General features: G+C 39.2%; 1 protein-coding gene across 21 annotated transcripts in view; it reads left to right on the top strand.

Moving 5' to 3' along the window:
* The window catches only part of NRXN1 (neurexin 1), a 672,652-nt gene that overhangs the window by 536,746 nt on the left and 117,436 nt on the right, over positions 1 to 18,470 (top strand). For all 21 annotated transcript variants that reach the window (XM_062490543.1, XM_062490542.1, XM_062490540.1 and 18 more), the window contains one exon: positions 17,101 to 17,272. In XM_062490543.1, coding sequence (XP_062346527.1) covers positions 17,101 to 17,272 — 172 coding nt within the window. The remainder of the gene's footprint in view (positions 1 to 17,100; positions 17,273 to 18,470) is intronic.

The raw sequence follows: 18,470 nt of genomic DNA, 5'->3' as shown, positions 1-18,470 counted from the left end.
ATTTCCTTGAAAATGGTGACAATATAATTTCAGTGGTCATTTTGTTACATATGTAGCAAAAGAAATACTTACCTGTGTCTCCCGCCCTACAATTTAAAAAACTGTTATCAGTTTGCACTCTTAGGACTTTCCCAACTCTTGTTTTCTCAACAGCATATTTAAGGTGAGAGACTGAATGCAAGGCACTGTATATCCAGGCAGAAATGTGAATATATTATGGGTAGATGTAACCAAACTATTCTAGGTCATATGAGTAAAAGCAGTAGTAAAACTGGGTTGCAGTGTTTTATGCAGCACCAGCTCCTGGCAGGTTTGCATCTGAGTGCATTGGGCACTCATGAAAGTTTATTATCCCATCTTTATAGCTTTTGTTTGCAGGAGAAAGTGGCCCAACCTGTTTTTCAGACACACCTCCAGCCTGAAAAAGTTGCTGTGAATCCAAAGGCACTGACGGATGTGTTGTCTCACCTGATGGTGACCAGAGGCCCTGGGCTGCAAGGGGAATGAGCTTTTTATTTTTTCCCCCACTGTAAGGAGGAGGGAAAAGTGAGATTATGTTTAGGGAAGGGAGGGATATCATATACTTCAGTCTCATGTCATCCTTTCTTAGGATGGCTTAGCCCAGACTTTTGAAATGCCTTTGCTTGTAGGGAAGGGAGACTTGCACTGTACAAGATGTGAAGGGATCCCATCCCCTTATCTCTGAGTGTTGGTCAGGGGGAGGAAGGAACCATCAGTGATGTATCAGCATGTTACAGATGAGCTAACTTCAAAAAATAAAAAATAAATCCACATAGGTTGTTGTTAGAAATCTGTTTAATAGCAATAAAAATCAATATCCAGCCCATTTCTTCTTCCTGTAATTTTGTTTCCAGCAGAATCTGAAACCCTCTGTTTTGATTATTGCTATTGGAAATCATATGTGCTGTGTTTTATTTGATCTAAGATAGGATGGAGCAGGCTGAGGCTGACCACAGTAAACTTCCGAGTAGTCTAACCAGAGAAGCTGCAATCTTTGTTTTTCCCACAATGGCTATACTGGTGAATGCCACTTGCACATTTATGTCACACATGAACAGGATTTTACAGCTGAAAAAGCCTTTTTTAAAAAGAATCAATAGCTTTTCGTGACTGCCTCAAGCTTTATGATTTGGCTCACTGGGTTGTTTAGAAGTGTTTGCTGAAGCTCTTCTAGTGCCAGTGATAAGGTATAAAATACTTTTTTTCTTCAGACAGTACTAACATTGAATTTTTTTCTATGTCTACATAACATAAAATGATTTTTTGCAGCCTGTGTAATCATTCAATATGTGTTTCTGCATTATTTTCACTGTTTGCATTTGTTATTTTGCATTTATTTGTTTTTAAAGCAAAGCAAATGACTACCAACAATAATATCCCCAAAGGGATTGCCCGAGGGGGCAGAAAGTCATTCTCCTTGGAAAATATGTTTGTTTTTTTTTATGGGGCAGGAGGACATTATGTGGGTTGCAAGGTGTATATATATGTATATATATATTATAAGGAAGAAGGAGGGCAAGGAGAGGGCAAGTTTTAATTTAATAATGTGATGCCACTGCTTCATAGGAAACCTCTTTTGGACTGTGATTGGGAAGATCTTATAACACCATAATGTGTTGATATTGCAATCATTAATATGTTTTCAAAGATCCCTGAAGGCCCTGCCAGGTTCTGTTAACCCAATTCTACACACTACAGTTCCCTTTCACATGGCTTTTTCTCCAGGAGAAAGTGACCCCAAAGTCACTCCCCAGAAAAGGGAGCCAAGGAAGATGGAAAACTTCAGTTTCGTCCAAGGAATCTTAGGAGGGAGGGGGGAGCGGAGAGGGAAAGCTGGAAACTGTATGGAAACATTGCTTAAGCAGATATATTTCTGCTTTTGGAATGGTTGTGGAGGATGGTGGTGGGAATTGCTTGATGGGAAGGCCTGGACTTGCCAGAGTAGAAATTATCCCATATTCCACTCACTGGAGTGGAAAGTATCCTAGCCCACAATGGCACAGTTTGGAATAAGAGTAGAACATTTCCAAAACCTGGTCTAAATCCTTCTGAGTTGAGGGCTGCCCAATGACAGTTTTTCTGTTTGTTTTTAAAGCTGTAAATATGATACAAAAATGTTTAATGAGTAATCTGAATATATTTAATACTGTGGATTTATAATCAACATATTACAGATGGCCAGGAAAGAAATGCTGAGGTTATAAATATTAAACTACATCTGCAAGGCTAAAGGCTGCTTCTACTGTGCTGCTCCCCACATTTTTTGTTTGCTTCTGTATTGAAACAAACTTTGTATCTATTGTCCAACAGATATAGGAATGATAAATGAGTTAGATGCTAGGTATGGAAGGTTTACCTCCATGTCTTAGATTTCTTTATTTAAAACTATGACAGCATTAAGCACTTTATAGCTGGTTATGTATTTCTTTCCCTCTTTTGTTTATTTTTCGTCGAAAGCTTTTAAAACAAGCATCTCTAGTAGATGATAGGCCATCTCCATGTGAGCCTGAGGCTTCATATTGAGTTTTGTTACTTTCTAAGATTAAACAATTGTTCACATCTATTTTTTCCTATTTTTATTCATCTTACCAAGAGTCAAGCTAAAACCTTTTGTTACTCGATATCAATGCTAATAAGTATATAAAGGTAAGTGGAGTAATCAGGGGCAGTTTTATAATCTGAAACATTGAATCTCTGATACTATTACAAATGCAACAACTTTAGCCGTGTGCCAGAGAGGGATTTTTTTTTTAATAGGAAAATTATATTTTGAAATAATTATTATGAGGGTAATGAGAAGGAACAGAAGCCAGCTATCCTCCCTTGGACTACACATAGGTATAGACAAATACCTGTGGTGGTGCAAGATTTCCTATGTGTCTGAGTACTTTTCTCTGTCTGCGAATGTATCCTGCTCTTTCACTGGCATGAGCACCTCAGACAGGAGCTTAAGGGGCTGAGAATTGCTCCAATCCCACTAGCAGTACAATCTCTGCAAGAATTGCTTCAGCAGGATAACAGGAGAAAAAAGCAGGAAACAATTTTAATTACTTATGACACTTGGGTCTTCCTCAGAACAGATACACTGGTTTCAAAAGATAACATTTTAATTTCTTTTTTCTTTAAATATATATATATATAATTGAACAGTGTGAATTGAGCTGCAAATTAATTGTTCTGTAGAAGGAAATGTGTTCACACACAGAAAGTGAATAAGGAATTAAGCTGTCTGCCACAGAATTTGACCCTAATTAAGGTGATTCTCCTTGATAAGTAATTAATCAAGAATCCTTGTTCTTACCCCTCTGCATGAAAAGCGAGCAGGAAGAGGGGCTGTTTCACCTCATCACTCCCCTGTATACAACTCCATACATCAAATACAGAGATATGTGATCGTTCATGGAGGTCATCTGCAGGTCATGATGGGTCTATATTGGTGAGAGCAGGTGAAAAGGGGCTGATTGTCAGCACCTACCTTTCTGCTTCAGGGTTAGTGTTTGAATGTGGGATGCAGCACAGAAAATAATCATAATTAGAATTATCCAGGCATTAAAGTAAGTCTTCCTGTAATATAAGAAGCAGACCTTTGTGGCAGAGCAACTCTGGTGGATTGCTTGCTTGTGGTGTGCTCTGTAAGATGGAGTTTGTGGAGTTTCCTCACAGCAGGGTGGGCACAGCACTTGCACAATGCTCTGCATGAGCTGAGAGAGGAAATGAGAGAATGTTTACTGGGGAGATCTGTCAACCACAAATGCCCTTTGCACTGGCAGAACCAAGAAACCTGTCAGCAAATACACCAGCAAAGAAGTGACAAAAGCTAGTGCTTCACTACAGGTGAAAAAATTTGTGCCTGATGTCCTCTAATGGTATTATCGCTTAATGACACTATTGGTGGCCAAAGAACAAGTTGGAAAAAAATAAGAGACGGAAAAGAAATAGGGTTTTCTTTTTATAGCCTTTAAGTTATCTCATTTAGCACAGAAGAATGTCAGAAAGGCAGAATGTGTGCACACACACCTGCCTTGCCTGTTCCTGTACTAAAGCAAATTTGAGTCTAATGTTTTTGAATAAATTGCTTGAGTGGTTTGCTCACCCATGTAGAAACCTCACCTCTGTGGCACTGGCAAAGTCAGTAAGACATTGGGTTATCTGCTGCAGATCACAAGATATTTCAAACATAAGCTTCCCATGAGGCTATTTGAGATGCAGAGATTTTTCCCCTGCTATGTTTTTAGGAAGTCACATTTGCAATGGGTCTCTGTAAGTTTTTTGATGTTTTTTATTTTTCCTTTCAGAGAGGCCCATTTTTTTCTCTGCCACCCTAATGTAGTTGAAAAAGCTTATCTGACCAAATAGCAGTGAAATTATTCATTTTTTTTTCTTTTCCAAATAGTCCCTATCATTAAAGCTGTAGAAATATGAAAAGGGAAATAGTTATATATATGGTTTTCTCTTCCTAGCAAAACCTTGATCTTAGTAAAGACAGAATTTTAGAAGAAACAAAAAATGGAAATCATATAATTTGCATCAGCTGTCTTTCAAATATTTTACCATCACATCTCTTCCACAGTGAAATGTGTGAGAATAGCAGTATGAGGCAGAAGCTCTGAAAAAGTGACAAGTAACTCTAATGAGAGATGCTCTGTTTTTAGCATGTTACTATTTCTAAAACAGCCATGACTTCGGTGGAGTTCCTTGACTTTTAAGTTGCTGAGGTAAATTTCTGCCAAGTATAATAAGAAACAAGAAATGAAGAAAGTAGCTGCAGTAAGGGCAGAGGTCAGGAGTACACAACCAGTGAGGTTAGAATGCTGCCCTGAGCCATTGATTGCTGGTTGCCCAACATGCTTATAATAAGAAACAAGAAATGAAGAAAGTAGCTGCAGTAAGGGCAGAGGTCAGGAGTACACAACCAGTGAGGTTAGAATGCTGCCCTGAGCCATTGATTGCTGGTTGCCCAACATGCTCCATTTCCAAAATAATGCTTTCCAGCAGTAATAAAAGCCTGCTGTAAGTGAAGAGTTTTTAACTAAAAGGATGATGCTGTCCCCTTCCCGTGTGTTGTTTGAAGATAATGATGCATTTTGCAATTTTGGCTGTTAATGGTTATAGTTTTACATGTTGTAAGCAAATATTTAGATATTTTTAGGGATTTTTTAAAATAACATTGTGTTCATGGGCACGGATATATTTGGACATTCTTCAAGCCTGATACTGACCATTCCAGTAAAGACAGCAACATTCATGAGTGTTCCCTGTTTCAGAGAAGCACTAATATCCCGACAGTACAGAGCTCTGTTATAGGCAAAGCTCCCTTGGAGTGTGTTAAATTCACTTTTGATATTTTTCTGGTTTTCTTGAGGTCAGCTTTTCCAGTTTTCTGGCAGATTTCTTCTTAAATACAATTAAGGAACTTCTTGATTATTGAAGAGCACATTGTCAAAGGTGCTCATGCTATTTTGCTGTGCTTCCCCCCAGAGATTTTTTCCTTGTGGATGCTGTTCACAAACACTAGTGATTTCTTGTATAGAGCCCTTTCATTTGTAGTGCCTCTCTTCCACAGGGTGGTGCTTTGTTTTGGTTTTTACCTAGGATGCCAAAACAATGTCTTTCAAACCTTGGGGGTTGTTAGCAGCAGGAGCAGAGAACACAGAAGTAGCTATCAGATTTTGCTTTTCCCTTCCAGCTCCCAGAGGGATTTCACAGTCCAGTCAACAAACACTGTTTGATCACTTCATGCGCTACATGTATTTGGTGTAAGGATTTTTACATGCTCTGTAGCATTAAGTGATCAAAAGAAATTAGATCCTCTGTTGTAGCATTGATAATAGGCTACTCTGCACTGCTCAGCACAGCACACCAGTAAATTGTCAAGTTGGTTTTGATTTTGAAAGATCTTCAAGGTGAAGAAAGGTAAGATAAAGGAAACTACTACCATGAGGAAAATATACATGGCATTAAAGCTTGCCATAGAATGGTTCTACACTTGAGGATAAAAGGAAGAAAGATGGCAACAGAAATGATAGGACTACTCAAAAATTGGGACAACAGCCAGGACTTGCCTTTCTTCCAGGAACCCCAAGTCTTACCTGTGGCATTTTGTAGCTCTTCTGGCTGGGAACAGTGTAGGTTGCATGTCGTTGTACAAGAGCTTTTCCTTTCATTTGCATTTGTCTCATAGACCAGTAGTCAATTTGTGTGTGTGTGTGTTTTCTTTTCTTTTTTTCTTTTTTTTTTTTTACTTCTGATCTACTTTTCATTTATATATTGTTTCAGATAGGTGATTTCCTGGAGTGGGAATACCCTGCTTTCTTCATTTTACAGATAGGAGGCAAAAAAATACTCATCTAAGTCCACTATTCAGATGCCTAGCTTTTAAATCACTTTGTGTACTGGATCTTTTTCCTTCCACTTTTATTCATATAAAGCCATGTCACTAATGAGTACTTAGCAGCCAAGATGAATTAGGAAGATGTTATTTCCAACTGTTGACCCCAAAGAAAGAGAACAATATCTAGGAAACAATTCTGGAAATGCATTTGCATGCAGGCAATCAGAACAATAAAGGAATACAAAGTGTGCATCTAAAAAGTCTTTTAAAAGGGCTTTTTCACAGTGTTTGTGGTAGGCATCTGGCAATATTCAAGTTCCTGGTTAATATTAAAGGGGAGCTTATCAAATATATGAATGACAGGTAGGTGTTCATTTTTCATTAAAGCTCAATCAGAGTTGGCTGTCCAATGCCAGTTTTGGTTTTTAATAATTCCTTACAGGCTTTTAATATGAAAAGTCCTTTTTCCCAGATTCTCAAAAAATAATTACTGGTGTTTTCATGAGCATGCGTGTTAATCATATGGCTATTAAGCATCTAGCATGAAAGACTGCTTGAGAATTTGTTGATTCTTCACTTCTGGTCCCAGTTATGCATCCTACTCATTCTGACTTTGAATTTGTTTCAGACACACAAATTATCAGAAGAGTTCTCTGAAACCTTTCTAAACACAGAAATCAATGCCCTTAAGCCAGGACAACTTCCAGTGTGGATTAGATTGTACTGATACCAAGGTGGTACTCATTTGTCTTATGCCTTTGTATGACTGTATTGAGTTCCAGAAACACTGTTTTAATAACCTCTGTATAAAACCACTTTGAAAAACTGGAAAGCAAGCCTAATTTTCAAATCTCACTGTGCCCATTCAGAAACACATGTTGATAGATGTGCAGGGAGCAGCACTGTTTGCAATTTTTGAGTAGCTGGAGCTTCTAATGAGTATGGAATTCCTCAGGATAGACATGCTGTATTTAAGGTACTCAATATGTCTGCTCACAAGGAAATAATTGCACAGAGCAAAGACAAGCCCTGTGAGCTACCTTGGCCAGTAGTCAAGACTTTGTTTCTTTCAAATTATGCTGTGTTTGGTGAACAGCATCTCTTCAAACCATCCATAGCATCTCACCATGACTGAAACCCCATGGTGAGATACTGGCAAGGTCAAGGTGTTTCTGTGAAATATTCTATTATGAAATACCACATTAAGGGCTGGCTACATAAATTGTTCTTTACTGAATGTCTTCTCAGAAAAACTTAATTTTGTGTGCTGTAGTAATGATGCTGAGTAGATAAGAAGATGCAGTATGCTGCTGCTGTGGGCTCTACACCATATGTCCTTCATAACTACTGCATTTTAAGGGTTGGTTGTTAAGGTAATTGTATTGTCTCAGGAATTCACCATCAGGGTAACCTGAAATTATACACCTATAATATATAGCAGTGAGAATCACAGTGTTTAAAACTAAACAGGAAGACAGCAAACTGAGAGTTAAAGGCTCAGAATGTAGATTTATAAATATTTCTGTATTTTCTGCTTGCTGAGCTTTATGTATAAATCAAATTGCTGTAACACTTTAAAGCAGACTGTGAGGACAATTTTTTCAAAGCAGAAAAGTGATACAATTTGTTTTTTCAAGGTAGTAAAGGGTAGTTGCTTCCTGCCCTGAAATGCTGGGTCAGTGAGTGATTGCTCTCATGATACCATCTTTCCAGAAATTTTGTTCTGTGGGTCACACAGATGTCACTTTAGGACATAAAAAATTGTTTTGCCACATGTTGCTCCTTCCACTTAGTGAGCCACTTAGGTGGCACTTTTTCTAGGTGCACCTCACTTGTAAATTAGTGGAATGCTGTGCCCATACTTAATTTACATCTTCTAAGGGTCATTGGTTTAAGGCTAGAAGATGCTTAATTTTTATTGACCAATGCTTAAGAGGGCAGTAGCTCTGGTAGCGTCTGTATATATTTGCATACATAATGTTGTTACAGTGATAGTGCTATTTTTTTATATGTCAACCAGGGACACCTGGTGAACAATGAATTCTTATTATTTCTGTATTGATTTAGAAAACCTAGACAGCTTAATGGCATGAAATTGGGGTCATGCAAAGGTATCTTAAAAGGTCTTACAGAAATTCTGTGTTAATCAGGAGTGGGAAATGTGATGTAAATTTTCCCTCCATGTCTCTTACAAAATTAGTGAGACAACTAATTGAGGATCCCAAAACTAGAGGAGGGAAAAAAAAAAAGAATTGTTGCTGTATATTTATGATTATCGATCTGTTTTTCAAGTGCTTTGTACTGTCTCTGGAAAGATCTTGGTGTAGGTGAAAAAGGTTTGTGCTTGTGCTTAGGTGAGCTTACATGGGTGCTGCAGGAAATACTGGTAACATTTCTGGCTCTGCAGATATATTTCCTCTGTGAAGAATCTGAAGAGTGGCATAGCACAGTGTTAGGCAGCATTTTGTTGCCAGGACTGCATTTCCAATGGGTGTGTGTAAATGGGTAGCATAGATCTGGCTGCTCTTCTCACAGGAATCCAAGGGCCACAATTGGATTCCAGCCACCACTCAAGCCCAGTGATGATTTAACATGATTTCTAGTTCTTTCTCGTGGTCTGCCAACAGTGTCTTGCACAGCTTTAGGTTTAAAGCTTTTCTGTACAATTATCAGAACTGGTATCTTGGATTAAAATGAGAAGTGTTGGGGTCTGGTGTGTTGTTTTTTGTTTGGTTGGTTGGTTTTTAAATGTATTTATTTATTTGTTTGTTTCTCATAAGGTCTACAAATATGTAAATTTGAGAAATAAACAAATATTGGGAAAAATAAATGGTGCAAATAAATGATGAGAACTTGCAAGAAAGAACACTGGGAATAGTTTAGAGTCCTCACTAGGAAACCAAAAAAAAGGGAAAGTTTGGTTTGGTTTGGTTGTTTTGTTTTCTTTGCTTTTCCACACTAGCTGCACTTTACCAGCTTTTGGAAAAAGAAAGAAAAACCAAATAGTTTCCCACTAGTCAGATGCCAAAAGACTGAGTACCAGGTGGAATCATCCTATCAGACACCTGCAGAAATCTTTTCTTCCTTGCTTGAAGTGCCAACCTCTGAGTAGTAACTTTGTTTACCAGCACTCTGATAGGGGTTTCATGCCCCTCCTGGATTTTCTGCAGTGTGTCAAGCATTGATATGCCAAAAGCCCTCTGAAATACCTTTCTGAAATTATGAAAGGGCACAAAACCTGACTGTAAGTACTTGAGATGAGGTATGGCAGGAGAATGCCTGTTTCTGTGGTGTCTTGACTCTCACTTGACTAAAAAAAGGAAAAAAATGGTTAATGTTGGAAAAAAATAGGTTGGATATTTTGTCATTTCTCATAGAGAAAAGCAATAACAAAAAAGAATATGTAGTGTTAGGCTAATGATGTAAAACCCAAGAGAATGAATTTAAAACTCAGTATTCAGAAAACTTTAATACTCAATATAAGAGACATATTCATTCAAAGAACTCTTCCCATATGATTTATATTTTCTGTGTCTTTTCTAGGAAGCATTTCCTCTGGAAGATACTAGATCATAATAAGAAATAATGATGGATTACTGGATTAAAATATATATAGTTACTCCATTAATCTTGGAGTTCAAATGTATGTTCTGCCTTCTGCACCCTCAGAAGCACGTAGTACTATGTTAAAATATGCATTTCCTTATAGGATTGAGAAACCCAGAGATAATTTTAATTATTTGTAATGGTTTTGGTTTGCCAGTTTGAGATTTCCTGGCCAGTGCACCAATTTATGTGGTGGGTTTAGTGCTGGCCAAATCACCCGTTCACTCCCTAGAATTACTTACTCATTTCCTGATGTGAGATAGGATTAGGAGAAAGGCAAAGCAGGCTCAAACTTTAAAGGGTATAAAGAAATAAATAAGAATCAGAATAAAGCCTTCAGAACACTTCTCCTTACCCCCCACACCCTCTTTTTTTCCCACTGGCAACATACAGAAACAATTCAGTCAGTTTATCCCCTCTAGAATAGTTAGTCTTTCTTTAGTTTACTTAAGGAGAGGAGTCTCTCTTTTCATGCTATGGAGTCTTCTTGACAAGAAACCAGTTCTTTCACTGTGAATGTCACAGCGAATCAGCTGCCTGGAGCAATGGAAATCTGATCACTCTGTAAAAGTCACCCCCATGTCTTACAGCTTTCCCCACAGCTGTTTTCAAGGGCTCACTCTTCAGCTAACGGGGGGCACTTTTAAGGATGAACTGTTCAAAAGCAAACGTTCTCTGTCTCTGAGATTATCTTCATGTCTGGGAACAGAGGTTCTCTTCTTCCCTGGGGACACAGGGTCCTCATCACTCTTCTCTCTCTGTTCAAATTTCTCATGGGATCACAGCTACTTCAACATCTGTTTGCTTTAGCATAGATGGTTTTGCTCCTATCTACAATTTGAACTCTTCATTCCCCCCACCCTCCCCCCCACCCCATGCTTTTCAATGAGTTACAGGGAAACAGAGTCTGGTATATCAATTCTATCTTCTCCACAGACTTACAAGAGGATTTCAGCCCAAGAGTGAGGCATCTCCTAAATCCCTCCCATCTGGGGCCTGACTCCTTCACTGACCTTGGTGTCTTCATGTTGTTTCTCTACATGTCTTCACTCTGTCCTTTTCTCTCACTTGAGGGGCTTGAAGGTCTGCAAGTCTCACCTGGGCAGTGAAAGAGTTCATATCTCACCTGAGGCCTGCCAAGGGTCCTGTGATCCCTGCAGATGTAGTCAAAGCTGTTTAGGGTGGAGAATTCTTTGATAGCTTTGCTGGGGGCTGGGCCAGGCTAGCAGAGGCCTGGCTAGAACGGCAGTGGCCGCTCTGGCTGCACAGCTCTTTTCTGGCTTTTGCTGTGTTCAGTCCCAGCCGTGGGGCCGGTGGCCTTCCCTCCCCTTGCCCGGCAGCCGCTGGAGCCCGGCCCCTGCCCGGCTGCGGCAGAGCGGGCCCAGCCCGGCCCATAGCTGCTCCCAGGGCCCGGTGGAACCCGGCTGAGCCCCGGCTGGCAGCGGGGCAGGGTTTGATGTTGGTAAGGTGTCAGCAGCCATGATCCAGCCCCGGCTGGCAGCGGGGCAGGGTTTGATGTTGGTAAGGTGTCAGCAGCCATGATCCAGCCCCGGCTGGCAGCGGGGCAGGGTTTGATGTTGGTAAGGTGTCAGCAGCCATGATCCAGCCCCGGCTGGCAGCGGGGCAGGGTTTGATGTTGGTAAGGTGTCAGCAGCCATGATCCAGCCCCGGCTGGCAGCGGGGCAGGGTTTGATGTTGGTAAGGTGTCAGCAGCCATGATCCAGCCCCGGCTGGCAGCGGGGCAGGGTTTGATGTTGGTAAGGTGTCAGCAGCCATGATCCAGCCCAGGCTGGCAGCGGGGCAGGGTTTGATGTTGGTAAGGTGTCAGCAGCCATGATCCAGCCCAGCCTCGGGTGGGGCCCATGACCTCCCCTCCCCTGCCCAGCCACCATGCCAGGAAGGCAAAGAAGTTCCTTCTGCAAAGAACAGAAAGCAAGGGAGGTTTTTCCCGGGCTTGTTTGTTTCTAACGTGTGTTCATAGAGGTGTGTTCAACTTTCCCAGTGGTTTAACAGGCTGTTGGTTCTCAAAACTAATCACCAATTGGTTTTTGTCAGACATGGAGGAAGGTCTTAGCACCTCCTCTCAGAAAAATAATTTCTGTGCGTGACTTCTTCCCTCCTCACCAAGTGTCAAATGTGCAAAAGCAGCACATTATTTTGCACAGATTTCTATCATATTGAATTTTAACCTCTGATTGTTTACATTTGAGTGAAAATGATCTCACTCTTAATAAAACTCAAGTAAACCCTCAGTTCTAAGGCTTTGTTATTGCATTCACCAGAAAGTCATGCCTCAGGGGCTGATGATATAAAATGCAAGCTAGCACACTTGAATTTTTTTCTTCTCCATTTGTCCACCTGTGGGAGTCCCAGTGTTATTGCTTTTCCTTGGAAGTGGTTATAGGTTGTAAGTATCACGAGCTTAGCTTGTCTGCAGTCTGTTCTAAAATTACTGTTGCGCCAAGTTTGCATGCACTCATGTTTGACTAATTCCAGAGTTATTGCTACAGAAAGCAGTGAAGCGTTGCTGATGTTATAGGAAATATCAATTATATATATAGGCTTTTAAAATATATATATGTGAGAGTTTATGTATGAGTGTGTGTATATATACACACATATATATGGATATTTCGGCTGATTGGTAGCACTGAAGTAGAGTCCAACAGGGAGCAAATTGCAATGTCTGCTGCTGGCTTCATTTGTATTCCACCTTTCCTACTTGGTTCTCAGGTTCATCAGCATTCTTGGTGCCTCATCAGAAGTGTGTTAAGTATTTAGAGTACACAGTTCATAAAACAGGCTTGAAAATACTCCACTGGAGTTGCTAGATTACAGCAGTTGCTGCCAGAGCTTTTGGGGACAAAAGATTTTGAAGTGATTGGTATGTACACATGCACACATACACATCCTATACTATTGGAGCAATCAAAACTCCCAACATTTTATAGCACAGTAGAAGCATAGCATTTGAGCTATCTCATGGTTTTACCCAATTGCTTTGAAGCCATTAACATATTTATCCTTAGCCTGTGAGCTTAGACAGCAGAATTTAAACTATACACAAAGCCTACATTGCATGTTGCAGTAATGTACAGGCCAACAACAAATTAACTTATCTGCCTGTGTAGGTAGTGTAGAAATAAAAGCTACCCTGGTCTCAGAAACAGGACAGTGACGTTGGCCAAAGCAACTCCAAACCAAAAGTTTGGTGCTGCTGGCTGGGGCACAGGGTGTCTGTAGATGAATCCAAGGCCCCTGTGCTGCATTGCCCCAGGGAGCAGTGGTGGTGATGTGGGGGATTTATCATTATTCCTACTGCCTTCAGATCTGACATTCAAAATAATTTCTTAGACACAATGCTTGAGCCACTTCTTGAAATGCATCCCTCCTCTCTTTTGGCCTTTCTTGGAAACTCTTCCACCTCCTGCATGACTCTGCTCTGTTACTGTGGCCTTAGCAGTATGGAATAGATAAAGGCATAGTAGGAAAAGGAATTGGTTCCATTACTATGTTCTCTCACAACTGGGTGAAACTGAGAAAAAGAAAACACAGGCTGAAAACCATAAACAATTCAGAGGACTTCTATAGGCTCTGTGTCCAGAGCTGATTTTTACCAGGGGAGCACTGAAACAATCATCTTTGCTTACAGGGAAAATAATCTTTGCTTGTGGGAATGTGAACCTGTACAGTTTTGGGTCATTGGCAGGATAGCACCATTCAACAGTAGTGCTGACTCATTGCAGTATTTAGTGATGCACAGACATTTCTAGAGTGCCCATCAGTGGGGTGCTGAAGAGGGAAATGCTCACTCAGCATTTGTCTGAGGCTGTTCCTGACAGGAAGGATGACTTCTAAGATTATTTTGAATGAACAAGTGATAAAGGAAAATTCTACCACTTTACTATGCAACCGAGGCTGGCAAAGTGAAAACAGTAATTTAGTAAGCTTCAGATTAATCAGTATCTTTCCTTTCTGCACTATCATATTGCTCAAAAAAAAAAAAAAAAGAGGAAATATAAAAAACAGTTCTTTCTAAAAGGTTACAGGCCCACTATATTAAGCACAACAAGGCTGAGGGCTGAGATCAAGGAATCTCAACAGGTTACTGTATGTCAGATGATCCACAATAATTCTGTGTGCACACAGTCTTAATCTAAGACATATGAAAAATAATGTGACAAAGACAAATAAAAAATAATGTTATCTTGCAGTGGAAGAGGCGTGCAGTGAGTCAAATTCCTGCATGATAATGCAAGGGCTTAGTAAACCCCCTATCTACATAGAAAGGTGCTTATTGTTGCATCATGCTTTGTTTCGTGGTTCTAAAGGGCTGTGCACAATGGGATTGTATTTCATGTAATGTTTGATGTGATGTCCAGAAGTCAAACATAAATATGGATATAATAATCAGGAAATCTTCAGTTTGAAACAGATTTGCTTCCTTGTTTTATGGAGGGGGTTAGAGAGATGCCCAGAGGTGCTGGAGAAGTGTGGAAAAAATTAGATGTATCCTTTAAAAACTGAGGGTTTTGTGGCTTCAGATACACAAATACATTACAAAGAATCACAAAAGAATCACTGTAATATGTTACCAGCTTTTAGGGTGATATTTGCTCTTGCCTCTGCATGCTTGATGTCTGTGCACAGTATTTCTGTACAAACACAGGGAAGTCAGGAAAACTTGGCATTTTTCACTAGAAGGTACATATCTATAAAGAAAGGCTGAAAGTCTGCTTTCAAGTCTGCAAAGCAATCATTTCACTTGCCAATACCTGGCCATTTGCAAATGGTAACTTGGCTGCAGCCCCACATGCTCTAGCTTTGGAGAAACTCCTGATATATGTGCCATATGTGCCATTCTTTTTCCTCCCACCACTCCTATTCACTTTAAAGCTGTTTTGTTTCCTTTTTAATTTTTTTAAAATATCCAAAATAATATATGTATATGCACATATATATGTAGGAAATAAGAAAACTGGCATATAAAGTCAAGGTTATAGTATAATTATAGTATAATAATAGTATAATTATGAATCATGGTAACATTAGTCAGATTTATTTAATCCTCAGAGCCTTTGATTTCTTGAAAGTACTATGAAAAGTGGCTGGAAAATCATGCTGGTTTTTTGCATTTCAAAAATTAGTAAAAGAGGAGATTGCTTTAAAGCAGGACAGTGTTACATTTCTTTGTATATATTAATGTGTAAATAGAGTAAGCATATGAATGAAACAGGTGATACAAATAAGCATCCTTGGGAAAAAAATGGGTGGCATTTATTCTGAGCCTTGTTGAAGCATCTGAAATTAAGGAGAGATACAGTTACCTTTCAAAGGTAACTGGGAAATTTCTGTGCAACTCACACCAGAGGCAAAAGAAGATGAGCATGAATTCATAAGGTGGATCCCTTACTGAAACTCTATAGACATGGAAAAGTAGGACCAGCAAATGGAGAAATATTAAAACAACCCACAAGGAAAAAACAGAGGAATGCTTAGAACATTGTTCAATCACCTGAGCCAACAATAAAAAAAAAAAAATAAACATCAGACTCATTCTGCAAATCTCATCAGGGAATGATCCTTTAGTTGTTTCAAAAAAGGTCATAGCTGAGGAGCTGATAGTGTCATGCCAAAATGTTGAAGGAGCTGCAGAGGTGTTCAGCAGCTGCTCAGCTTTGTAACTGCAGTATGCAAGCACTGTCGGAAAACAAAGATTTTAAAAAAGAGAATAAAATAAAGTGGACAAACTCTTGAGTTCTTTGCTTGGGGGACTTCCAGAGACAGGGAACTGTAGAATATGCTTATTGCAGGAAGCAGTGCTAGGGCAGTAAGACAGAGAGCAGACACAAGGCCTCTGCTAGAGTGGTGAACCTGGTTCTGGAAGATTTGATGTGAATGACTAAGACATAAAAAGTAAAATATTTCATTGTGTTTCATCTGGTCATGTAAAAATTTCATGAAGTTTTTTAAATTTAAAGAAGGACATACTAGTTGCAGGAGCATGAAACTTCCCGTAGAATTAACAGTTCTTATGAATATAAGTCCCTAATCTCATACTGTGCAGTGCTTTTCTTCTTTTCTCCTCAATGTAACAAATACCTTTCCTGAAGAGTAGAATTGATTTTATAGGAGAAAAAAAATTTATGAAGCCCTTAAGTTAATTTTAATAGACATTAAAAGGATTTATTAAAATGCAGGTGTCCCATTAGAATTAACATTTTAATAATTAAAAGTCAATACAAATGAAAACATGTCGATATGACAATCATTTGGAAAAACTACTGCCTTGATCCCAGGTATTGGTGAACATGGGAAGACCCCTTAGCCCTAAGAGCACTCAAACACAGGAGTTCATAAGCAAATCCCAGGGAAGAAGAAAAAAAAAAAAAAAATTAAAAAGAGTCAAAGAGTCTCTGGCCTTAGTGAAAACAATAAACAATATCACATCCCTCTGTCAGCAAATGCCTTTTCCTGCTCTCTGGCTCTGAACAGGAAAGTCCTTGTTAATCAGCTGTTGTGATCTTGGCTTCATGATTCAGAATCACTACAATGTGATGCCAAAAATCTCTCCAAGAAAAAAACAAATCTACTTCTTTGTTACAATTTGTGAAGACACTAACTATGAATGAGGTTTAAAAAAAAGAAAAGCAGGGCAGGTACTTGGCTTTTATGGCCAGAAAATTCTTGTATCTCAAGTGACACTGAAAGGCTTTCTGTTTTGAAAGTCTAAAAGGAAAATTTTTGCTAATCCACATGGAGGTGAGGGAGAGGACAAAGAAAGAAACCTTGAGCTTTCCTCCATCTTCCCCTGTCCTCATCTTGATCTGAATCTCTTGGAAAAGGAGAGAGCTCAGTTTGGTGAAGTAACTAATTTGGAATATCAATTATCCTTCAAAAACCTGTCTCAGACTTCCTAAGCTGTCAGAAGGTTTGTCACTGCCACACACCAACAGAAGTTACATCTGAGGAGGAAAGATGTCAGAAATCTTCCCCTGTATGACACTCTGTCTCATTTTCTTATAAAACAACCCTTAATTAGTTATTTTTCTTCTTCCTCTTTCTTTTTTTTTTTTTTTTGTTTTTGTTTGTTTGTTTGTTTGTTTTTGTTTGTTTTTGGTTTTTTGTTTTCAACTATGCAGCACCAGGGAAAAATTGGAGTTAAATTCAACGTTGGGACGGATGACATCGCCATCGAAGAGATGAATGCCATCATTAACGATGGGAAGTACCATGTGGTTCGCTTCACAAGGAGTGGTGGCAATGCCACACTACAGGTGGACAACTGGCCCGTCATCGAGCGTTACCCAGCAGGTAAGGCCTCACACAAACACCTGGCACTAAGAGGGTGGGGGATGCCTGGAGTTTTCCTTGTTTTGCTCCTCTCCTAATGCAATATCAATTCCTTCAAAGTGTTTTAGTAGCTACAGAAGTAGCTAAAAAACCCTGAGCAATGCGGTTTATGATGATGGCATTTCCTAAGTTGGTTTAAAAGCCTAAATTCAAGTTATTACTGGAAGTGGAAAAATGCAGTTATCGAGGCTTGAAATAGTAGTTTTGTTTCTTGCTATCATTTGTTTTTATTGCATTTTTGGTTTAGGCGGGGGAAGAAAAAAGGCTTTGACAAAAGCTACACAGTTTAAAGTGACTCACAAGTCTATTCCCAAGTGATGGGGTGAAACATTTATTGAGGAAAAGGTTGTCTGTGTTCATTTGATTACAAGATTACAGCAATCTGAAGCATATAAATTTAGCAGAAGTCTTCCAGCAGACACAAACCAAACGGAGTCACAGTTATCAATTGTACAGCCAGCCACCCAAACTGAGGTGCCTTAACTTCAAATGCAAACTACAAGACATTAATTATGCAGATGATGCTGATTACTTGAAGAGGACCACTAGTATGACAGAGGAGCTGCCTTGAGCAGGCCCATATTTAATTTTATGCAAATACCACATGCTGAGGATTACTATGCTACTAATTTTATTCATTTTTAAAGGTAACAGGTATTTCAGATATGCAATCACTTTCTTATTGAGTAGGACTACTGAGTCATTAATGGTAACTTAGGCATCTACATGCTATCTTCTAACAGTTGCTCTGTGTGTTTATATTAAGCAAAAGGCAGCAAATCTAGAGGTGTAAATGAAGGCAAATATTGCAAACCAGAGTGCCTATTGCATAAATGACAGTTCTGATTTATTGGTTTAAAAGTAGAAATTTCTTCATTTTGGAGGGTGGAGTGCAGCAGGACAGTGTGCTTCATTAGTAAAGAATACATAAGACATTCCCTGGACAAATTATTAGCATTTAGGATGGCATTGTTATTGTTGTTGCCATTTTGGTTGTAGTCCAGCTATTTACTTGACTTTTTAAAAAAATAAAAAATAATTTTTAAAAAATCTACACATGAAATATAACCCTTCAGATAATTTCTTGGAAATAACTCAAAATATATGAAATAATTAAAGTATGTATAGGGAAAGAAGCTATGTATAGCAAAAGTTGTTA

The sequence above is a fragment of the Cinclus cinclus genome, chromosome 3 (assembly GCF_963662255.1).
Source record: "Cinclus cinclus chromosome 3, bCinCin1.1, whole genome shotgun sequence".
In the NCBI taxonomy this organism is placed as follows: Eukaryota; Metazoa; Chordata; class Aves; order Passeriformes; family Cinclidae; genus Cinclus; species Cinclus cinclus.
The sequence above is the reverse complement of the archived record's forward strand: the minus strand, read 5'-3'. Positions and strand labels throughout refer to the sequence as shown.